The sequence below is a fragment of the Callorhinus ursinus genome, unplaced genomic scaffold, assembly GCF_003265705.2.
Source record: "Callorhinus ursinus isolate GAN/ISIS: 27379988/994484 unplaced genomic scaffold, GSC_fseal_2.0 scaffold38, whole genome shotgun sequence".
Classification (NCBI taxonomy): domain Eukaryota; kingdom Metazoa; phylum Chordata; class Mammalia; order Carnivora; family Otariidae; genus Callorhinus; species Callorhinus ursinus.
Window position 1 is genome coordinate 12,853,652 of NW_027397100.1, and position 22,277 is coordinate 12,875,928.

General features: G+C 49.8%; 1 protein-coding gene across 6 annotated transcripts in view; it reads right to left on the reverse strand.

Moving 5' to 3' along the window:
* Positions 1-18,636, reverse strand: part of DNMT3B (DNA methyltransferase 3 beta) — a 40,875-nt gene extending 22,239 nt beyond the window's left edge. For all 6 annotated transcript variants that reach the window (XM_025876634.2, XM_073880559.1, XM_025876633.2 and 3 more), the window contains exons 1-3: positions 18,532-18,636; positions 2,341-2,503; positions 1,316-1,377 (exon numbers count right to left, since the gene is read on the reverse strand). In XM_025876634.2, the coding sequence (XP_025732419.1) occupies positions 1,316-1,377; positions 2,341-2,497 (219 nt within the window). In that variant the 5' untranslated portion in view covers positions 2,498-2,503; positions 18,532-18,636. The remainder of the gene's footprint in view (positions 1-1,315; positions 1,378-2,340; positions 2,504-18,531) is intronic.
* Positions 18,637-22,277: the final 3,641 nt, after the last annotated feature.

Genomic DNA, 22,277 nt, shown 5'->3' on the forward strand with positions numbered 1-22,277 from the left:
TCGCCCAAGGCCAGGCTCAGAGGAAATGCTCAGTCAGGAGGTTCCATTCCCATTGCTGGTAATGGTCCATCAGAACTCAAAACGGCTGTCCAGAGCACACGGTCCCAAATATCCACACGGCTCTTACTCTAGCCATCTGGGTGCCCACTGGTTGCTCTCCAGCAGAACAGAAGCTGTGCAAATGTGAACTTTCATTTGTCCATAACTTTGTGCCCCGTGCCGGACACTGGTTCTCCAAAAGAGTAACCCAAGTGAAAAAAAACTACTATAATTAATAAGAACACAGAAGGCAGAAATGAGGTCAGGAATAAAAAAATTATGAAAAACTGTAACTTGGAAAAAAACTTATCATGTAGAAACCTTGCAGCAAGTATTCAAAGATCTTGCAATGATTGTTTAAAATCCCCTGAAACAAGCCAGGCAAGTTCTTTCCATCTTGGAAAAAAATTTCCTTGAGGCCACATAACCCTGATTATCAAAACCGGACACAGATATATTCCGATAAAATCATACATCCATTTTATTCATGAACAGATGCTGAAGTAAATCAAATTCAAAACATACCACAACCAAATTGGGCTCACTCCAGGAATAAAAAGGACAGTCTACTACATTAGAAATTTATCAATGTGGGCGCCTGGGTGGCTCAGATGGTTAAGCATCTGCCTTCGGCTCAGGTCATGGTCCCAGGGTCCTGGGATCGAGTTCCGCATCGGGCTCCCTGCAGCAGGGAGCCTGCTTCTCCCTCTGCCTCTCTCTGTCTCTTATGAATAAATTAAAAAAACTTAAAAAAAAAAGAAACCTATCAATGTAATTGATCATCCACTGAGAAAAAGACAATTTCAAAAAATATGCTAAATAAGCATTTAGTGGGGCGCCTGGGTGGCTCAGTCGTTAAGCGTCTGCCTTCAGCTCAGGTCATGATCCCAGGATCCTGGGATCAAGCCCCTCATCAGGCTCCCTGCTCCGCAGGAAGCCTGCTTCTCCCTCTCCCACTCCCCCTGCTTGTGTTCCCTCTCTTTGCTATGTCTCTCTCTATCAAATAAATAAAATCTTTAAAATAAATAGGCATTCAGTAAAAAACTTTGTAATTTAGTAAAATAAATGTTTATGATTTTAAGACTTGGCACATAAACAAAAAATGCCATCATTCATGAGGTTGTTTGAAGCCCTCTCGGTGCTTAGCAGTGTTGAAATTCAGCATTCAACAAGTATTTATTGGGTACCAGTTTAGAGGAGGCCTCAAATTCCCCATTTAATGAAAGCTCAAAGGAATTCCCCTGGAACCCTGAAAAAAGGACAGTAGAGCACATACCTGAGTATAACTTAGCAGACTGGAGACCTCCCTCTTGGACAGCCGTGAGCTTGATCTACGGACTGGAATAAAGAACCAGAGTCTGTTTGGAGGAAGGGGCAGCCCTCCGGGCTGGGGAGCAGCCGTGTCGTCCTTTGCTGACCTGCTGTCCCTGGCATCTCCTCTCTCTAAACCCACTGGCATCCTCAGGGTTTAACTCCTAGCCCCTCAGGATCTGTGGTCCTGTCAATGTATTCATAAGGCAACAGGGCAGAGCTGAGCACATAACAGAATCAAAAACAATACTGAAGATATTCACGAGGGAAGGCATCAAATTCCTTTCAGAATTGTGGCCACCAAACTACAACTAATGAACAATCCAGTGCCTGCCGGATCAGCCACATTTCAAGTGCTCACATGTGGTTAGTGGCTATTATAGTGAACAATGCAGAAAACAGAACACTTTCATCCTCACGGAAAGTTCTATTCGACAGCACAGCTCGAGGGGATTTCAACAGCAGGGTGGGACAATACAGGGTTTTCCAAATCAGCTGGGTCAGAAAATCTCAGTGGGGAGGACCACAGGTGATATGACCCAGAACTGTGCAGGAGAGGGGTGGGGAAGGGAAGGATGGGAAAGGAAGCAGGCCTCAGACCCTCCCCACTTGAGTGTCTTCTTCCCACATAATCACAATCCCAGCTACAAGGGGAGAGGGGTCCCACTGCAAAAGGGCCAAAGACCCCAGCCTATGCTGCAACCACCCCCCATCATGGCTGGAAAAGGACAGGTGTCATCACCTTGGGGTTAACTCCTCAGAATCCCAGCTGAGGTGGGGGCAGTAGGGGGAGCAAGGGCCCGTGGGCAGGGATGAGAAATGGGCTGGGCTCTGCCTACGTCCACCTCCCTTCCCCGAGAGGGATGGCAGAGCCTGTCAGAGACCAGACCCTCTCCCCACAACCTGCCTTGAGCCTGCTCCGAGGCTCATGTCCCAGCTGCTGCTGTCTGCAGTGCCTGTCCCACCCCTCCTCCCCACTGGCCCGGCCACCTCTGATCTCCGGGGTGCTGATAGCCTCCAGGATAGGGGGTGAGGGCGCATCCTTGGAGTCAGAAGACTGGTCGCTGCAGCCCCCATTAGTGATGATGGAGTCTTCCCTCCCGCTGGCGTCCTCCTCTCTGTTGAGCTGTCTGGTGTCTCCCTTCATTGTTTCCTGCAGGAGGGCCAGAATGGGTAGGGTAGCAGGGAAGCAAGGGCACAAGGGGGCAGCACACCCCAAACCTCCCGCCAATGGCTCTATGTCCTCAGGCCAACAGAGGCCCCTTGACATTCTCCGGGTGATACTCCTGCCCAAGGACCCCACCCAGGCTGCCCCCCATAGCCTGCCCCCCTCACCAAACTCGGAGGCTCAGGACTTGGTTCCATGTGGCCAGGCGGCCCGAAGGCTCAGATACCAGCACCCAGGACAGAGGAGGGGGCTGGGCTGTGGTCTGAGGCTTAGGCTGTTCTGTGCAATTAGCCGGCCACTTCAAACAATGCCATTTAGGACCCGCCTGCCCCGGCCTGCCTGCCGCCAGCCTTGGTCCCCTCTGCCCCTGGCCCCCTCTCCCTGCCCAGCCTCCGCAGGGCCTCAGGAAGCCAGTGCATTATTTTCCCTCCTGACCCCTTTGTTTGCTCTCTCCCTTCCCCTCAATCTCCAGGTCCTCTTCCCACCCGCCCCCTCCTCCCCCACAGAACAGCTTCTCTCCTCTCCATGGCAGCACAAGCCCCGCCCCACCCCAACCTCAGGGGCCCATTGGTCTGCTGGCCTGTCGCTCACTCCCCTCCTCCCTCACCAGCTGGGGCTCAGAGTCCCAAGTTCCCAAGAAGGGAAAGGATGGAGGAGCACAGGCAAAGGACTGGGGCAGTTAACAAGGGGCATGCTCCCCATCTGCTCCAGCCTTGCCCCACCTCTGGGCCTTTGTCTCTCCACTGCTGCCCCTCCTGGTAACTGCATCATCACCAGGCTATTCAGCTAAGACCACCAGCTCAGGCAAGGTCTTCACTGATGGGTTCAAGGGCTCTGTGACCTCGACCTGGCCTGCAACGTATGTTAGCTGCTAGAACCTGCACCTTTCTCTCCTTTATTCCTCCTAATAATGTGATGGACCCATTTTATAGAACAGGAAAACTGACACACAGACTGGGTTAGTCTCCAAGGTCAAAAATCACATCGAGGAGGTGAGGCCAAGGTAAAAATGGAGCCTAGGTACAGGGTGAGGCCCCCAGACTCCCATCCCTTGGTTTTCCCCAAACTGCTCCAGAGCTATTTGGCACCACACCCTATTGTTCTGGACCCTTTCTTGGAAAAACCTTTCCCAGCCAAGGGCCGCTTATCAGCACTGAGCACTCCCAGCCCTACGCCCCATCTTGGGGACTCACCACATGGTACCAGATGACCCATACTAGCCTCCCAGGGTACCTTCTAGAAGCATCAGTCAAGGCTATAGAGTTGCAGGCTGCCGGGGATGTGGCACCACGTCCACCAGGAGGCGATGTGGGGCTGTCTGAATTGCACTGCAGCGCCCCCAGGTGGATATGGGACATGACCTGTCCCTCCCCCAGGCCTGGGTGTTGGCTGCTAGACCTCTGCTACATTTCCCATAAGACCCAGGGACCAGCGACTCTGGAATCACCTGGGAGATGGCTAAGAGCTACAAAATCTCAGGCATGGCCCTAGACCTACTAAGTCAAGACCAACATTTTCAAAAGATCCCTGGGTGATTATATGCATGTTAAAACAGCACTGTTCTAGTTCTAAATGTATACTTATCCACAGCATATGTGGCATTTACCCCACGTGGCCCAGGATGTGCAGGCTCACATTTCCTGGTCTGTTTTCTCTCAATACATGTTAAGGAAGCTCACCAGCCCCAGGGGAAAAGAGGAATACTGGCCCTAGCCCCATCAGCTGCTTCTCAGCCTCTTTCACTGCCAAGCCCTGACCCGGAAGAAAAGGCTGGCTGACCTATGGCCAGATCCCGTGAGGCCAAGCAGCCAAAATCCCAGGGAAAACTGCTGGAGTGTGGTTCAAAGTAATAATTAATTCCCAGTGTCTTGCCCCAGGGCCAAACCAGTGAACTAAGTAACCTGGGTGGCCTAACACAGGGTGGGAGACTGGGTCACGGGTGCCAGAGACCAAGGGTCCACAGAAGCTTAGGGGAGGAACGGGCAGCCAGGGCTTCTACGCAGGAGCTGGTAGCAAGCAGGTCAGAGGCTGAAACTGAGGGCCATTACTTCCCACTTGTCCAGGGCCCAGGATTCCCTCAGACAGCCCTTAACTGTGTCAGTCAGGAGCCTCCCTCCTAAACAGGCCCAGGTGGAGCCAGCAGCCCAGAGTGGACAATGATTAACTACCTCAGGCCTTCCCCTAGGGCCTCAGCAGTGCCAACCTGACCGCCAGGCCACCAGACAGAACGGGGGCAGTGCACCTTCCCAAAGTCAGATGTGGACATTCAGGAAAAAAATCTACCTCTAGGAACTAGACCCATGGGCACTGGGGGAAGGTTCAGGCAAGGAAACCAACCAACTCTAAGTGTCCTTGGCGACATGGGCAGCAAAAATACCCCCTTTCGATTGCATAATTCGATCATGTGATTTCATACAAAACTCCTTCTCTGTAGTCTTCATCGTCCTAGGTTTGCATGGACAGTAACTTCCCTTGCCTCCTTACTGCCACAACACACATCAGCATCTAGAACCCATGCCCACTGAAGGATACCCAGTGCAGTTCCTCTCCCTACCCTGACTATATCCTAAGGCCCGCCTCCAGGCATGTGCTGCTGCCGCCCCCCTCCACCTGGAAGCCCTCCCCATACCTACCACATACCTGCTGGTTACTCAGACTTCAAATCCACATGGGTAAAGTCAGGAAGCCTTCTCTCAATACACTTCTGCTCCAAAAAGCATCATCTGGCCCTCCTCACATAGGTAAACAAATCCTCTCGCCTAATGATACAGTAATTATTTCAGTGTTTACTACTATATATGCAACACTTCTGTGCTTTACCTGTATTAATTCATTTAATCTTTAAATGTGGTACAAGGGCGCCTGGGTGGCTCAGTCATTAAGCATCTGCCTTCCGCTCAGGTCATGATCCCAGGGTCCTGGGATCGAGCCCCGCATCAGGCTCCCTTGTTCAGCGGGAGGCCTGCTTCTCCCTCTCCCACTCCCCCTGCTTGTGTTCCTTCTCTCGCTTTGTCTGTCAAATAAATAAAATCTTTAAAAAAAAAATAAATGTGGTACGTATGATCCCTGTTTTACAGACACACAAACTGAGGCAGATAAAGCAACATAATACACACTGGACCAATGTGGCTTGTTCAAATGTTCAAATCAAGTCCCGAAAACGTTACGAACACACAAACTTAAACTACATGCTCTTGGCAACAGGAAGAAATTAGCACCAGAAATCGGTGTGTGATGGTAGATAGAAATCACCCTCACCTCTTCCCACCACTTCCTGGATAATATGGCCCCCAAGACAAGCCAACTGCTTTATCTAGTGTATCATTCCAGCACGAGAGGATCAACAGGCTGGGTTACCTCCCTGAAAGAGGTGGCACCTTCCTGAGGGATTTTTCCGTGCTGGCTTAAGAACTGTGCCTTGCCACCCCACTGTTCTAACAGTTCCTGGGTCCCTACCCTAAGCTAAAGACAGTACACAAACCACCCTTAACCCCCACCCGATCCTGAGGCAGGTCCTGTTATCAACCTGCTTTCCACAGTCTCAGATGAATTAATTAAGTCACCCAACAAGGTGGCAGCGCCAAGACTCATGCCTAGGCAGTCCAGGGCACGTGCCTTAACTGCTGTGCCTAAGACAAGGCAGTCGTGAATTCTAGTTTTAAGAACAATACATCACCCATCCCAGAGGCTATAGCAACTTTGTGGCAGAGCGACATGATCTGCCAGCTGAGTGTTTACCTTCACAAGAGGTGATGGTTTAACCTCCTGATGCGGGGTGAACTCTGACCCTTTCCCAGAGGCTGGGGTCCGGCATGTGATTTAGGGCGGGGCAGCAATGTGGGGTGGGCTCACCCGCAAGGTTCTCCCTGCAAGGCGCTGCCTCATTAGTGCAGGGTGCCTGTGTCCCAACTGAACCAGGTCAGACGTGTCCAAATGCAATGTGGCAGACAGAAGGATGGGTGGCACCCCCAATTAGACTCAGGGAGGAGGCCCAGGGACCTGCCCCCCCCAACCCAGCTGTAAAGCTGAGAAGTGATGTCATTCATTTCCTCCAGGCTGGTACCAGCAGCAGACCTATTTCACAGCACCCTGTAAATGGTAATTGCATTAATTAAATGCACAATACAGGAAGGGGGGATGGTGGGCATGACAGGGAAGTGGGTGGAAGGGGGGGACCACATGGGCATCCCTGCCCCACCCTGAATCCCCCAGGGCTTAGAGATTTGGTGCAGTAAAAAAGGAGCTTGAAAGATATTCCCACCTACCCTATATAAAAAAGTCCTTCTCCACAGCTTGTGGGAGGGAAATCTAGACTACTGAAACCTCCCCACCTTGACTGCTCAAGTCTTTCCCAGCTGTACCCATTGTCCAAGATTCTAAAATAGTTGAGATGGAACAATTACTGTGTATCTCATCCAAAGAGAGAGCTTACTCTTAGGATTCCGCCTTTTGCAGATGAGTAAAGTAAAGCTCAAGGAAGCAGATGGGCAGATTCCCTGCCCAGGCTTGCACAGCTACTAAGGGATGGAAATTTAGGCCTAACCCACTAGCCAGACCTTAAAGACATTTTAAAACTAATATGCTACGTACAGTTATAAAAGTGAAGCCTGGGGACACCTCCCCCAGGTGAGCAGAGAGAAAGGAGGGTACCCAGGCAGTGGAAACAGTTAAGTACAAAGGTAAGGGGGCTGGAAAGAGGCTGCCCCCCTGGCTGGTGGCAGGGAACAGGGTCCCAGAGTTCAGGGCCTTTGTCTGATCTTTAGGAATCTTTGCTGAATTCCAAAAATAGCCAGATTCACAGGCAAGCTGGAATGAAAAAGCCCTCAAGTCTTTCTAGAACCCCAGTCTTAGCACTTGTGAAATGAAATGACCCCACCGTTAATTCCCTGGGTGGTTTGCGCTAGGGATCCCAAAGCGGAGGACACAACCCTGAGAAGCGGGAGCGTCCACATTTTCATGTGCCATCCTGCCAGACTTCCCAGCTCTGCCTCACAAAGGGAGGCATCCCTTCATCATGGGTGATTCAGAAGGAGTGTGGAGGATTGCTCAGTGCCTCTAGGCCATGGCTACACACACCACTGTCGTTGTACAGTAAAAACTGGGTTTTGGTATATTGATCACAATTATCAAAACAATTGATCCACGCAGGGGTCAAATTGGACAAGTATAAAAACCTAGCTGTTCCTTGCAGCATTGCTCCTATTAGCAATATACTAACAAAACACCAAGATGTTCCTCAGTGGATTGGAATTACCCTTTAGCTAACTCACAGAAAAAGAAAAAACTGAGGTGCCTGGCTGGCTCAGCTGGTGGACTCGATCTCAGGGTTTTGAGTTTGAGCCCCACTTTGGGTGTAGATTCCTGAAAAATAAAATCTTAGAAGAAAAGAAAAGGAAAAACTATAATATACAGAAAGATCTGAAAAGACACAGCAACTTAAACCAGAGCTTGGAGTCAAGCTTTTTGCCCTATAAACAAATGCACTCAGCCCCCTTCCCCTACAGTGCTTTGGGTAACTCTTGGAAGGGTGTGCAAATGTGCAGAGGAAACCACCGGTAACTCAGACAATGATGGGTGGGGCAGCATAAGGAGCTGAGGATTCTGAGAGCTGCCATATCCACCCCTGTGGCCATGTGTCCCTTAGCAAAGCTGGAGCCAAAGATCCCTCTGCCCTCCCCCCTGGGGGGGGGGCGGTAAGGGAAGAAAAGACCAATGTTCTGTAAAGCCACTGCCTGGGTGCTACCCCTCACAGTAGGCTATTACTATTGTTATAGCCAATGCCTTAAATCTCAACTGTCTGCATACAGAGGCAGTGGGGACAGAGATTTAGTCTTTAAGATGGCAAATCAACAATATGATCCAAAATGCCAAGTGTCCATATCCTGTCACATAGGATTCTACTGCTAGCAATCAAACCAGCCCAAAGCTCTTATCAAGACCTATATGCAAGGATGGTCGCTGCTGTCCTGTTTATCATGGCAAACGCTGCAAACACGTGACCGGCAAAGGCACCTGGCTAAATCCCATGCAGCCGTACTGTGATGCTAGTTGAGACAGTGAACGAGGTACCAACTAGCAGATAAAGCTGTGCCAAGTGAAAGTCTGTATAATAACACATTCTCAGTTGTTAATGTTAACATATGCATTATGCCATGTTCCTCCAGCATTTTTTTTTTTCCAAATGTAAAAAGTCACATCTCTTGGGAGGGTAGCTTATGAGTTAACTACCATATGCCCTTGTTACTTTTACAGTCAGATGCTGCCCAAGAAACATTTCTTCCAGTGAAAACGGCCATTAGTCAATCTAAAGTTACTTCTAGGGGCGCCTGGGTGGCTCAGTCAGTTAGGTGTCTGCCTTTGGCTCAGGTCAGGATCCCAGGAGTCCTGGGATCAAGCCCTGAATCCGGCACCCTGCTCAAGGGGAGTCTGCTTCTCCTTCTGCCCCTCACACTGCTCATGCTCGCATTCTCACTCTCTCTCAAATGAATGAATAAAATTTCAAAAAACAATTTTTTAATAAAGTTACTTGTATATGGTAGGAGGTAGGCATCTCATTTTCCCTTTAAGGAAAGCCAAACACTTGGAATGACGTGAATGTCCCAACTCCATTTCTTTTAAAAAGTTCCCCTATATATGTAGAATGTTTCTGGGCTCACTTTTCCTTTTGGTATTTAACCCTTGCCACCCCTTTTAATCATAGCTTTAGAATAAGCGTCATATATGCTAGGGCAAGCCTGCCAACCTTACTGAGAAGTTTTATCAATTTTCTCCTTATATGTCTCAAACATCCCTTAGTTTATACATTTTCTCATTTGTTTCCCTTTTCTAGCCCCAGATTTTTCTAGGGAGTCTAACTCTGCATGCAAATAAATTTAGACAACATTTCTAGTTGATTCAACATGGAAAGGACTTACAGATCACCTCTACCATAATCAGAAAGTAAGTCCTGGTATATTATCTTTTAAAAGACAAAGGGGTGCACCTGGCTGGCTCGGGCAAAAGAACATGTGGCTCTTGATCTCAGGGTCGTTGAGTTTGAGCCCCACATTGGGTGTAGAGATTACTTAAAAAGAAAAGACAAAATTTTCACAATACAAAGAAAAACTAGGGGATAGCAAGTAGGAGAAATGGGTGAAGATGGTCAAAAGGTACAAACACCCAGTTATAAGTCAAGTCCTGGGGAGATAATGTACAGCATGGTGACTAAAGTATTATACATTTGGAAGTTGTAGACCGATCTTAAAAGTTCTCATCACAAGAAATAAATTTTAACTATGTGAGATTTATAAAATAAAGGAATTGTGCACTGAAATTAGCTTTTCAAAAAAACCCATCATCTCACATAAGCGACTTTTTAAAAAACTAGCTATAAGTACCTGGTATGGGTTTGGGTCTGCCCATCTCAACACAATGATGAAGGAAGCAGGCCTGTAGACAAAGTAGTAGACACAAGCAGGTCCTCTACAGGGTCTTAACCCAACACATCTGTGCATCCTACCACTTCTATGGGTGTCCAAGCCAGGTGGGGACAAATTTCTCAAATTTAACAGCACTTCAATCCACATTCTACTCCTTGCTTAGCTGTGTGGCCATAGATAATGGTGACAATCATATGTAATACTGAGCAATCACTCTGCACTCTGCTTACAGCTTAACACGTAACATCCTAGGACAGATCTGGACACTGGGAAAGGCCACTCTTAACCTATGCCATCAGATAAAAGAGTTCCTGCTATGGGGGAAAGGGCACAGGGTTTGAAACATGGCAGACGACGTGGACCAGCAACAACTAGCAACACTGTAGAAGAGTCCCTGGATCTCATCAGGCTCAGCCTGGATGAGCGAAATTTATGTGAAAATGAGAAATGACAGAGAACTTCGAGGCAGATTTTATGCTTATGATCAGCATTTAAATATGATATCGGGAGGGCGCCTGGGTGGCTCAGATGGTTAAGCGTCTGCCTTCGGCTCAGGTCATGATCCTGGGGTCCTGGGATCGAGTCCCGCATCGGGCTCCCTGCTCCTTGGGAGCCTGCTTCTCCCTCTGCCTCTTTCTCTCTCTCTCTCTCTCTCTCTCTCTCTCTCTGTCATGAATAAATAAATAAATAAAATCTTTAAATATGATATTGGGAGATGTGGAAGAAACTGTGACTACTATAGAAATTGATGAGGAAACATAAAAAGAGATATATAAATCAACAAAACGAAATATTCCAATGCTTTTTGTCCAGGGATATGGTGTTGTACTCGTTGCCCCTCCATTAAGAGTTGGCTGAAACAAAGAATTTATCATGTATGGAATATAGGAACTTTTGTATGATTGCCTCTTTAAATGTAGAAGACACTTAAAAGAGAAACCTGCGTAAATTTTGATATTAAAATGACCCAAGGATTCTTCCACTCCTAAAATGATTTGTGGATAACTAAAAAATTCTTTTTTTTTAAGATTTTATTTATTTCACAGAGAGAGACAGCGAGAGCGTGGATGACCTGAGCCAAAGGCAGATGCTTAACGACTGAGCCACCCAGGCGCTCCTGATAACTGAAAAATTCTTAAGCTAAAGGGCATTTTAATTTTTTTCCAACCTTTTCAATAAATGTGATCACCAAGATGCAAAAAAAAAAAAAAAAAAAAAGAGTTCCTGCTATGCTTCAGGAGGAGCCATGTTCAGCACTGAGAATCACGGGCAAAGGCCAGACAGCCTGTCCTCATGGAGCTTCCAGCTGGTTTAGGAGGATGATAGGGAAAAGGCTAGGTGAAAGATGAAACAAGGTTGGTTCACCCCAAAACCTACACTGCTCTTTCTTCCACTATACAGACCCTTTTGTCAAAAGCTCAATAGGACAAGATTTTGCCCATACCTCTGTGCACATTTGCTCAGTTCCAAATCCTATCCTCCAGCTGTTGCACACTGCCTCCCACATAACCCAGAAAATCTCTGCCACGGCACCTGCCCGTTCAGGCATCTAGCCTAGTTAACACTCCAGGTCTCACCACAGCCCAGGTAAGTGCAATGTCTCCTCCGGCTTCCAGACCACAGGACTCAGGCAGAACAATGCCTTAGTCAAGCCATAGAGGCCACCACTCCTCCAGCCAGACTGAAACATAGGATACCTGCTTGAGCCTGAGAACTCTCCAGTACCCCTTCCCTGCAGCCAGGCCTCCACCTCTCGGGCAGGGCACTGGAAAATCCCTCTGCTCTGGGGAAGAAGACAGACCCAACAACAGAGAACATCCTTCACATTTTGGGAGACCCAGAGGTAAGTGCAAATCACTGCCCCCACAAAGCAATGCTCCAGTTTAACTCTCAATTTGGGTCCTTCTTAATCATGAAGATCAAGCTCAAAATTTAAATATTAAAAATGAAAACAGTAAAAAAATACTCAGAAAACACTGGATGGAAAACTAAACACCAGAATTAGTATCTTCAGGGAGATAAAAGATGTATCCAAACAAACAAGATGAGAACACCATTGCAAATGGAATTTCTGGGACAAGAGCTCTTCAAAACCGAAACGACCAAAAACATGGCACCTGTAGTCAGTTGAGCATCCAACTCTTGATTTTGGCTCAGGTCATGATCTCAGGGTCCTGGGATTGGGACCTGCATCAGGTTTCACGCTCCAGGGGGAGTCTGCTTGAGGATTTGCTCTCTCCCTCTGCCCCTCCCCTTGTTCATGTGTGCTCTGTCTAAAATGTTTTAAAGATTTTATTTATTTGGGAGAGCATATGTTGGGGGGATGAGTGGAGGGTAAGGGCAGAGGGAGAGAGCAGGCTCCCCACTGAGCAGAGAATGGTCAGAAGAAAGAAGAATGGTCAGAGAAAATTCCACCTGCCAGGAGCTCAACATCTGACTAATAAGAGCTATAGAATGAGAGGACAGGGGTGCCTGGGTGGTGCAGTCAGATGCTGACTGTTTCAGCTCAGGTCCTGATCTCAGGGTGCTGCAACTGAGCCCCACCTAGGGCACCACGTTCAGCAGGGAGTCTGCTTGAAGATTCTCTCCCTCTGTCCCTCTTCCCCACCCATGCACACACACTCTCCCTCTCAAAAATAAAATCTTAAAAAAAAAAAAGAAAGAAAAAGAATCTTATTCTCTCAACCCCAGCAGCCCCCAACCATGTCGGGCCTCCTCCCGCTGGACCTCCTCTCACACCTGGTCAGCATCAACCTGTCCTCAAATGGAAATGTATTGGTTAAGAACCCTGAGCCGCAGACAACTCTCTCGCCCATCTATTCTGTCAGTTTTGAAATCCATTTATTTCCTGCTAGTCTTTCAATGGCTACCTCTCCCACAAATTTCAAAGACTACAAAAGACAATTTTTGGGGTGTCTGGGTGGCTCAGTCGAGTAAGGGTCTGACTTCAGCTAGGGTCATGATCTCGGGATCCTGAATCAAGCCCCAGAGTCAGGATCTGCAGTCAGAGAGGAGTCTGCTTGTCCCTCTCCCTATGCCCCTCCCCCCCAACTTGCGCTCCCTCTGTCCCTCTCTAATAAAATCTTTTTAAAAGTAAGTCAGGGGTGCCTGGGTGGCTCAGTTGGTTAAACCGCTACCTTCAGCTCAGGTCATGATCCCAGGGTCCTGTGATCGAGCCCCACATCGGGCTCCCTGCTCATGCAGGAAGCCTGCTTCTCCCTCTGCCTGCCGTTCCCCCTGCTTGTGCTCTCTCCCTCTCTCTCGCTCACTCGCTCGCTCGCTATCTCTGTGTGTCAAATAAATAAATAAAATCTTAAAAAAAAATTCCTTCTTAAAAAAAAAAGTAAGTCAAAAATAGGGGCGCCTGGGTGGCTCAGTCAGTTAAACGTCTGCCTTCGGCTCGGGCTGTGAACTCAGGGTCTTGGGACTGAGCCCTATGTCGGGCTCCCTGCTTGATGGAGAGCCTGCTTCTCCCTCTCCCTCTGCCTCTGCCTCTGCTTACCTGTGCACTGTCAAAATAAATAAAATCTTTTAATAAATAAATACATTTAAAAAAGACAACTTTCTGGAAAATTAGAGTTTGATCCTGAGACACAAAACTAAAGCAGAGAGAGAAGGCAGAGGGCAGGCAGGGGTTTGCAGTAAGGCAGAGCCCATAGATCGCAAGGTTTTAATGAATGAAAATCTCCGCCGGAGAAGTGAGAGGCAACTTTGATCAGGCAAGCTGGTAAAAAAACAATAGCAGAAGCCAATGGTGGCAGATTCCAGAGAATCTTTTCCCACTGCTCTCGAACACTGTCCTCCAGCTGCGTGGGAAGGCAGCCCCAATGGTGACCATAGTGCTAAAGACTTCACCAATTGGGGCGCCTGGGTGGCTCAGTTGGTTAGGCGACTGCCTTCGGCTCAGGTCATGATCCTGGAGTCCCGGGATGGAGTCCCACATCGGGCTCCCTGCTCAGCAGGGAGTCTGCTTCTCTCTCTGACCCTCTTCCCTCTCGTGCTCTGTATCTCTCATTCTCTCTCTCTCAAATAAATAAATAAAATCTTTAAAAAAAAAAAAAGACTTCACCGATTGAGCCACGTTTCCTTGCCACTCCGTCCTCTCCTTGGGTTCCGGTCCCTTCTTTTAGAAAGGCCTCCTGGTCCTGTCTACATTGAAATGGAGAGGCCCCAAAATGAAAGCAAAACATTGATTACTTTCGGGGTTGTGAAATTACAGGTGATGACTAGTTTCTTCTTAGCATCGGAGGATGGTAAATTTGATTTTCACTTGCCTCAAGTATTTCTTGAATGTCATTTTTTAAAATATTTCAATTCCCTACACAGAGCAGGCCCTCCTCATTCTTTGCTTATTCCCTGGAAAAAAACTCAGGAATGCTAACTGGGATTATTTCCCTCAGGAAGTAAATAATAGCCACTTGCCAATATTTGAGTGTTTACTACATAACATGCAGTATTTTTTATTTTCTTAGTAATCTCTACACCCAACATAGACCTTGAACTCACAACAGGAGATCAAGAGTCACATGTTCTTCCAACTAAGCCAACCAGGGGCCCCCATAACATGCAACATTTACTGAATTTTTTAATCTAGAGCAACTCAACTGACTTAAATATCCCCTGCAATTGGCCCACCATTGTTGGCCGATGTACAGATGGAACAACTGAGGATGAAGCCAGTGACTTATACATGGAGTGAATATGTACATGAATCGACTTGATTCTAAGGCCCAAACCCCTTTGTTGACTCAGACGGATAATATAACCCAGTGGATAACAGGTTTTTTAGAATACAGCCGACACTGAACAATACGGGTTTGAACTCCATGTGTCATATGTTGATTTTTTTCAGCATATATACTGAAAATTTTGGAGACTTCCAATAATTTGAAAAAACTCATATGAACTGCATAGTAAAAATACAAAAAAAATTAAGTTAGGTATTACTCTTAGAATAAATTACAGAATACATGTAACATGAAAAATATGTTAACAGACTGTTATCAGTAGTGTTTCTGGTCAACAGTAGGCGATTCAACTTGGGGGGAGTCAAGTTAAACTGGATTTTCAAGTGCGGGGAGAGCAGGAAGGCAGTGTCCCTAACCCCTACATTGTTAAAAGGGTCAACTGTACTTAGGTTAGGGACCCCCCTCTATTTTGTGAATGAACAACTAAAATAAAAGGATCTGGATTCCATTTAGTCCTGATGATATAACTACACTGGGTAGATGTGGACTTTTACCCACTTCACAGATGGGAACGAGGATCTCCAGAAATGTGATCCATGTGCAGGCTTGCTCTGCATTCACCAGGCCACTTCCTCTAGCCACGGCCAGATACAGGAGCACCCGCAGTGGGCTGTTCTCTTCTGGAGGGAGGCACTGCCCTGGGATGGCAGCAGATGTGCAGTGTCCTGAAAAGCACTAACCACCAAGGTGTGGAAGCAAGTGGGCTGCATAGCACCTTGGTCCCATCAGCTACAAGAGGACGAGATCAGCCCCCACCAGAAGGGAGACAAATCTGCCCATCACTTTACAAAGAAAAGGATGGTCTGCTAATGAAATGAGGAATTCTGCACTTCTCTGGTCCACCAAGAAACTGAAAAATCAACCCGAGTTCACAATTTAAAAAAAAAAAAAATGGGGCACCTGGGTGGCTCAGTCGTTAAGCGTCTGCCTTCAGTTCAAGTCATGGTCCCAGGGTCCTGTGATCAATTCCTGCATTGGGCTCCCTGTTTGGCAGGAAGCCTGCTTCTCCCTCTCTCACTCCCCCTGCTTGTGTTTCTGTTCTGTCTCTCTCTGCAAATAAATAAAATCTAAAAAAACAAAAACAAAAACAAACACCTCACTAACACAAGAATGATTCTGGCCAGAGCTGAGGCCCTGTACCTACCAAGGGCTGGATGATGGGGCGGGGGGGGGGGGGGGGGGGGGTGAGGGGCGGGTAGTTGTCATGGTATAGGACCCAGGACCCAGGAGGCGTTAATTTCTGATGCAATTGGAAAAGGTGTCTTGAGCCTGAAGGCTGGACAGCTGGCATGAGAGCTGGTCTGAGAAAAAAGGAATCCTTTTTTTTTTTTTAAGATTTTATTTATTCATTTATCAGAGAAAGAGCACAAGCAGGGGGAGAAATAGGCAGAGGGAGAAACAGGCTCCCCGCTGAGCAGGGACCCTGGGATCATGACCTGAGCAGAAAGCAAACGCTTAACCGACTGAGCTGCCCAGGCGTCCCAGACAAAAGGAATCCTAAGGTAAGTTTTCCTGAAAGGGGAGAACTTGCCCACACCCCACATTGGAGGCAGGTCCCCAGGGCTGCAATAATGAGGGGTGACAGGCACCATTTGGTTGCAGGCCCCACGTGGCTGGAGGAAGGAAAGGAAGGGAAGCAGCCTCCCCCACCCCCCACCTCCCTTGCTCCTCCCTTTCACCCCCTACAGCTCCCTCCCCTTCTAGCCTTTGAAGGGGGGTGGCTATGACTATGGCTTTAAGGAGCAGGATGCAGCCAGCCCCAACTCCTTTGTCTGGGCCCTCTCCACCCCAACAGGGAAAGGTAAAGGACCTCACTTAGGTCTGCAATTACGCCTCCAAGGTAGGCCTCAAGATTTTGGGGGGGGGGTGGTGGTAAAAATGGCCCCAACCCATAAAAGAAAACCCTGGCTCCTTTCAAAAGGGAACAAAGGCGTTCCTTCCTGCCAACTCCCAAATTGAAGACAATGATTTGGAAAAGCTTTCATAGCTGAGAGGAATAGAGTACCTAGGAGGAAGGCAGGATAGGCGGGGCCAGCAGAGGTCCCTCCCTTCAACTCCTGTTCTCATTAATGGTTACCCTAAAAATAGGGGCTATTGGTTAACTAATACAGATGTCATCATTCATCACATGCTATACCAAGCACTACCCCATCAAGCCCTTACCAAACCCAGTGTGGTAGGGGCTATTTCCACCCATCAGACACCTAAGGAATATGGAGGGTTAGAGGTTAAATCGTGCATAAAACTGATTTCATTCTTACACAACCTGGAATTAGTAAGACTGTTGCTATTTCACAGATGTAATAACTATAACCACAGAGGGAAACGGACTTGGTGGGGCAGATTTAAATACATGCAAAGACCTACGCATGTCCTTAAAAGAGGGCAGCCAGCTTACCTCGCAAGAATGATAACAGTGGCAGACTTTCTTTGAATGGTTACTGTATACCAGCCCTATCATCATTTCCACCCTGGAAAAATCATGGCAACCTTAGAACCCACTGCGGGGTGAGGGGTGGCCTCAAAAAGCCACAGCAGGTGTTGGAGAGGAGGGCAGGGGTAGCTCTGGGCCCTCCACGTGAGGGCCCCAGAAGGGATATCCCTCCCCCGCAAAACTACCACCAGTCCAAACCCACAGCACCCACAAATCAGGAGGCGGTTCAAAACTCATACCGTACTTAACTGTCTTTACTTCATGCACCCTCTCACTTTGGGGGGTCCGGGGGGAGACGAGGAAGCACAAGGGCTCAGTCTCTCAGGCCAGGGGTATGATAAGGGGGAAGGGCAAGGTGGAGGTCGAAACACAGGCCTGGGGCTGGGCCCAGACGGCTGCCCTTCTTTGCCACAGGTGAGTGAATCCAGCAGGAAAGCCTGAGCCCAAGAACGGCTCCCTGCTACTAACTTTCTAAGTTCACCCCACAGTCTCTCTTGGCTTCCACTTTTTCTCCTGCGAAGAGGGACTCATCACCTACCCTCCAACAATCAGAAGAGGAGGGATGCTGTTCTTCTGGGAGGTGGCGCTACAGCTTTTGAGACCTCAGTTTGTGGAGTGTGGGAAGTGGGACCAGCTTCATCCCGGAAGAGGGGAAAAATGGAAAGTGGGCCCCCAGGGAAGGCAGTGTGACCGGGGCAGGGCGGCGCCACCCCGACCCGGCTCCTCCCCCGCCAGGTGTGGACAGAGACACGGCAACCCCTCCCGAGGGCGTCACGGCAGCCCCGCGGTGCCTCGCCGGGGTGGCTCATCTAGGCAGGACCCCGAAAGACCGCCCCTCTGGCGCACACCCTGGCCCACCTGCTCGCCCGCACATCAGTTACCTTCTATCCCTGGGCGGGGGGGGGGGAACGGTCCCTTCGCCTGAAACCCACAGGTCCAAGTCATGAGGGACGGACGCCCACCTTCCTGGCTGAATTCCTTCCCCCGCCTCTAAGGAGGCTCGCTCTGAAGCCGAGGGCAGGTAAGGACACCCCCTCCCAATGACCGAACCTTCTTCCTCCACGCCTCTCCGGAGGGACACGTCCTCCCCTCGACTCTAGACCCCAAGAAGGCCAACTCGTCTCCCTCCCTGGGGACGAACTTCTCTCCCTCGGGGTCTTGGGAATAGAGCATGAGTATTCCACTCGTATCCCTTCAAGTCACATGTCCTCCCCCCCTTTTTCCTTCTTGCCACAGGTGGTCCACCCGTCGTCCCCTACCATGCCGGGTCTCCAGCCGGATGGGAGCCGCCTCCCCCGGACGTCCCAGTAAAAGGGTCCCTCCTGGCAGTCCCGGGACCCCTCCGCTGTCCCCTCCCCCACCAGGCCCGGACCCCCGGACTGACGAGCCTCCCCGGGGCCACGGGGCGCTCACCTGCCGAGAACCTGGCTCGGGCGCCGCTCTGCGGGCGAGCCGCGGGTCGGGACAGGCTGGCGGGAGGCCGGCGGGCGGCCGCGCAGGGCGCTCGGCTCGCGAATCTCCGGCGCCGATCGCCGAACTACGTTTACTTGGGCCACTTAACCCCCGCGCTGCCGGCCTGGCGCGGCGGCCGCCCGCTCGCCGGCCTGCCAGTGGGCCGGTTGCGTCCGTCGGGGGGCGCTCGGAGCGTCCACGCGGGCTGCGGCCGCGGGGCTGGGGGGCGGCTGCTGCGCCGAGGCAGCTCAGGCCGGACCGGGCGGCGAGAGTGGGTGGGGAGGGGGCGGTGCCGAGGCCCCTTGTAACCCCGGCCTGGCGCTCGCCCCGCCCCCGCCCGGGGGCGCCCCCGCCGCAGCCACTCAGAGCCGGCCCCGGGCGCGAGGGGTGGGGGGGGGGGAATGGGGGGTGGGGACGAGGGAAATTTGAAATCACTTCGGAGCCTCCCCTCCGCCCCTCCTCCACAGGCGCCGCCTCCTGTCCCCCCTCCGCCTGTTAAATCACCCATCGGGCTAACAGACCTTGATGGGGCCTTAGCCGACATCACCCCCCCCACACACACATACACACACTGGGACTCAGCCGGGAGAACCCCTTTCCCCGCCCCCCACCCTGAGCAGGATGCGCGGCCCAGAGAGGGACGTGCCCCCACGGGAGTCACACAGCAGCGGAGTCTCCCCTCTACCCCCACCTCCAGCCGCAATGTCACCTGGGCGCTGCCGTGCCCCAGCCAGTCAGTCACCCCCTCTGGACCCTCGGACCGGTCCTTCCTCCCACCCTGCTGGGCCTTTGTCAGCCATCTTGAGGGGAAGGGAGAGGAGAGGAGAGCAGACAGGGAAGGCGGCCGGGTTCTTTGCCGCCTGGGTTCTCAGGTCCAGCCGGCCTCACAAGCAGAAGCAGCCCCACTCTTAGGTCTCAAGCGCCTCTGCCCTTAAAGGGTGTTGAACTATTGGAAAACAGTACTTCCTAATATTTATCGTACCTGGTATTTATATTCATATATTTGTTTATCTGTTTATTGTGTGTCTCTCCACACATTAGACTGCGAGGGCAGGGTCTCCGTGTATCTTAGCGCACAGGAGATGCCTAATAAATATGTGTTGAATGAAGGAATGAAAGAAAAATGAATGATGACAGGATGGCCTATGAGGCCCTATAGGAGCTGGCTCCTGCCTGCCTTTCCAGGCATCTCCTATCCTCCCTGCTGCCCCACTGCACTCAACCTTCTCACCTCTTGGCTGTTCCTCAAACATATCAAGCATGTTGCTGGACATTTCTTGTCCAGAGGACTCTGCATGGCCAGTCTCTCACCTTTCTGTTCTCTCCCAAAAGGTCATCTTCCAGAGATGCTTTTCCTGACCACCCCACCGAACAGCATCCCCACTCCTTCCCTCCTATCTGATGTCATTCCCTTTGTAGTTCGCAGAGCTATTTCAAAATTTTTTAGCATTTTATTTATTTATTTGAGAGTGTTTTTTAGGATTTTATTTATTTATTTGAGAGTGAGCATATGAGGGGGCAGAGGGAGAGGCAGGGGGAGGGGCAGAGGAAGAGGGAGGAGACTCCCTGCTGAGCAGGGAGTCAGATATGGGGCTCCATCCCAGGACCCCTAGAGATCATGACCTGAGCCACCCAAGCACCCCATGCAGAGCTATTTCAAATTGTTTTGGATATTTCCTTATTTACATCTTTATTTTTCTTGTTTTTTTCTTGTTACAGACACACATTTATAAACCATACTCCATGAGGGCAGAAACTGCATCTGTCTGTCTAGTTCCAAGCTGTATTTCCAGTGCCCTCCAGTGCCCACAGGAGTTCAATACAAGTTTGTTGAATGAATGAATGAAAGAACACAGGTTTCCTGCCTCCGGGGCTCCAGCTCTCTGAGTAAAAGCACAGCTTTCTCCCTTCATCTCCTACCAGGTATTTGCAAATAACTAAATGGCAAATTCCCTGGCAGCTGCAAACATTTCCAAACCTATTGGATCTTGTCCTACCTAGGAACCTGGATGGAGGTTAAGGAAATGTGAAAGTGAGATGGGGAGCCTCCTGTGAATGAGCAGGAGGAACTTCTTGGCCACTGGCACAAACATCCAAAATTGGGTTCCAGTCCATGTAGGAAGAAGGGGATCCCCCCAGAGGGCCTGTGGCTTGTCCCCACCATCTGAGGTATGCCTTTAAGGGAAAGAAATATATAAGCTGGTGGGCTTGTGGGGAGCACTGCTGGGCCTATTTTCTGATCCGTAAGCCAAGACCTGCCACGTGGCAAAAGATGTACCACTGAGAACACCTAGGAGGCCTAGTTTAGATGCCAAAGGGTTGGGTTTCTGGGGACAAGGCAGACATTTCTGGGAAGAGCAGACCACCTAATTTCAGGAAGCAAAAAGGAGAGGGTCTCAATAAGCAAGTGTTCTGAGTCCTATCATTTGGAAAGGAGGGTGAATGCCAGGAGAACAGGTGGAAGAAAAATGGCACGATGTCTCCCTAGGGCACAGAACTTTATAGTTTGCGAAGTTCATTCGTTATATTCACCACCTCATTTGAGCCTCAGAGCCGCTCCAGGAGGAGTCAGGGCAAGGAGAATCGGGGCACCTTTTCAGATGAGGGGACTGAGGCCCAGAGAAGAGAGGGACTTGTGCAAAGTGAGTCAGCCAGACAGCCTGACCTTGACTGAGCACCTGGTATGTAGCAGGCAGCTGGCTAGGAATTCAGATAGGAAAGCCCATAGCTTACCTGTTGGGTAGGGAGTGTCAGAAAATGAACATAAATAAGCAAATAAGAGACTATCCGGTGTGGATCAACCTGGGAAGAAGATAAAATGGAGACAGGATTGATGCAGCCAGGGCAAGACCGAGGTCAGGATTCAGCTTGTGGATGGCATGTGGTAGGGACAGCCAGGACACCAGTGTAGCCAGAGTAGAGGGAGTGAGGAGGGGAGAAATAGTAGGGGGCCAGGTCTTGTGGGACCAATAAGCCATGGCAGGGATTTTGAATGTCACCATTTAAGCCGTGACCTGACTCAGATGTTTAAATCAGATCCAAGTGGGGAGGAGGAGGGGGAGGAGACCTGATCTGGAAAACTGAGGTTCATAGCCTGGATCATGGTAGGAGCAGAGGAGGTGGAGAAAAGTGACTGAATTTGGGATAGATTGTGGAATTGGGCCAAGTGGTGCTGATGGCCCCAGGGGGTAAAGGGAGGGATGGCATCAAGGATGGCCCCTAGAATTTTAGCCTAAGCATCTGGGTGAAGGGTAGTGCATTTACCTAAATGAAGAAGGTTTACATAACGTGGATTTGGAGGGGAGCTCAGCAGGTCTGCCATGGCCACATGAATATGGATTCACACTGTGACCTGGGCTGGTACCCAGGTCCCCCGACTCTGTCCAGGGCTCCTTTCACTGTCTAGGTGGTAGGGCATGCCATATATATCTCCCACACCACACCCCCTCCTCCAGAACTCATTCTCAGAGGGGCGACCCCATGTCCTACAAAGAGGATTTTCTTTTTTTTTTTTTTTTAAGATTTTATTTATTTATTTGAGAGAGAGAGAATGAGAGATACAGAGCACGAGAGGGAAATGGGTCAGAGGAAGAAGCAGACTCCCCGCCGAGCAGGGAGCCCGATGTGGGACTCTATGCCGGGACTCCAGGATCATGACTTGAGCCAAAGGCAGTTGCTTAATCAACTGAGCCACCCAGGCGCCCCAA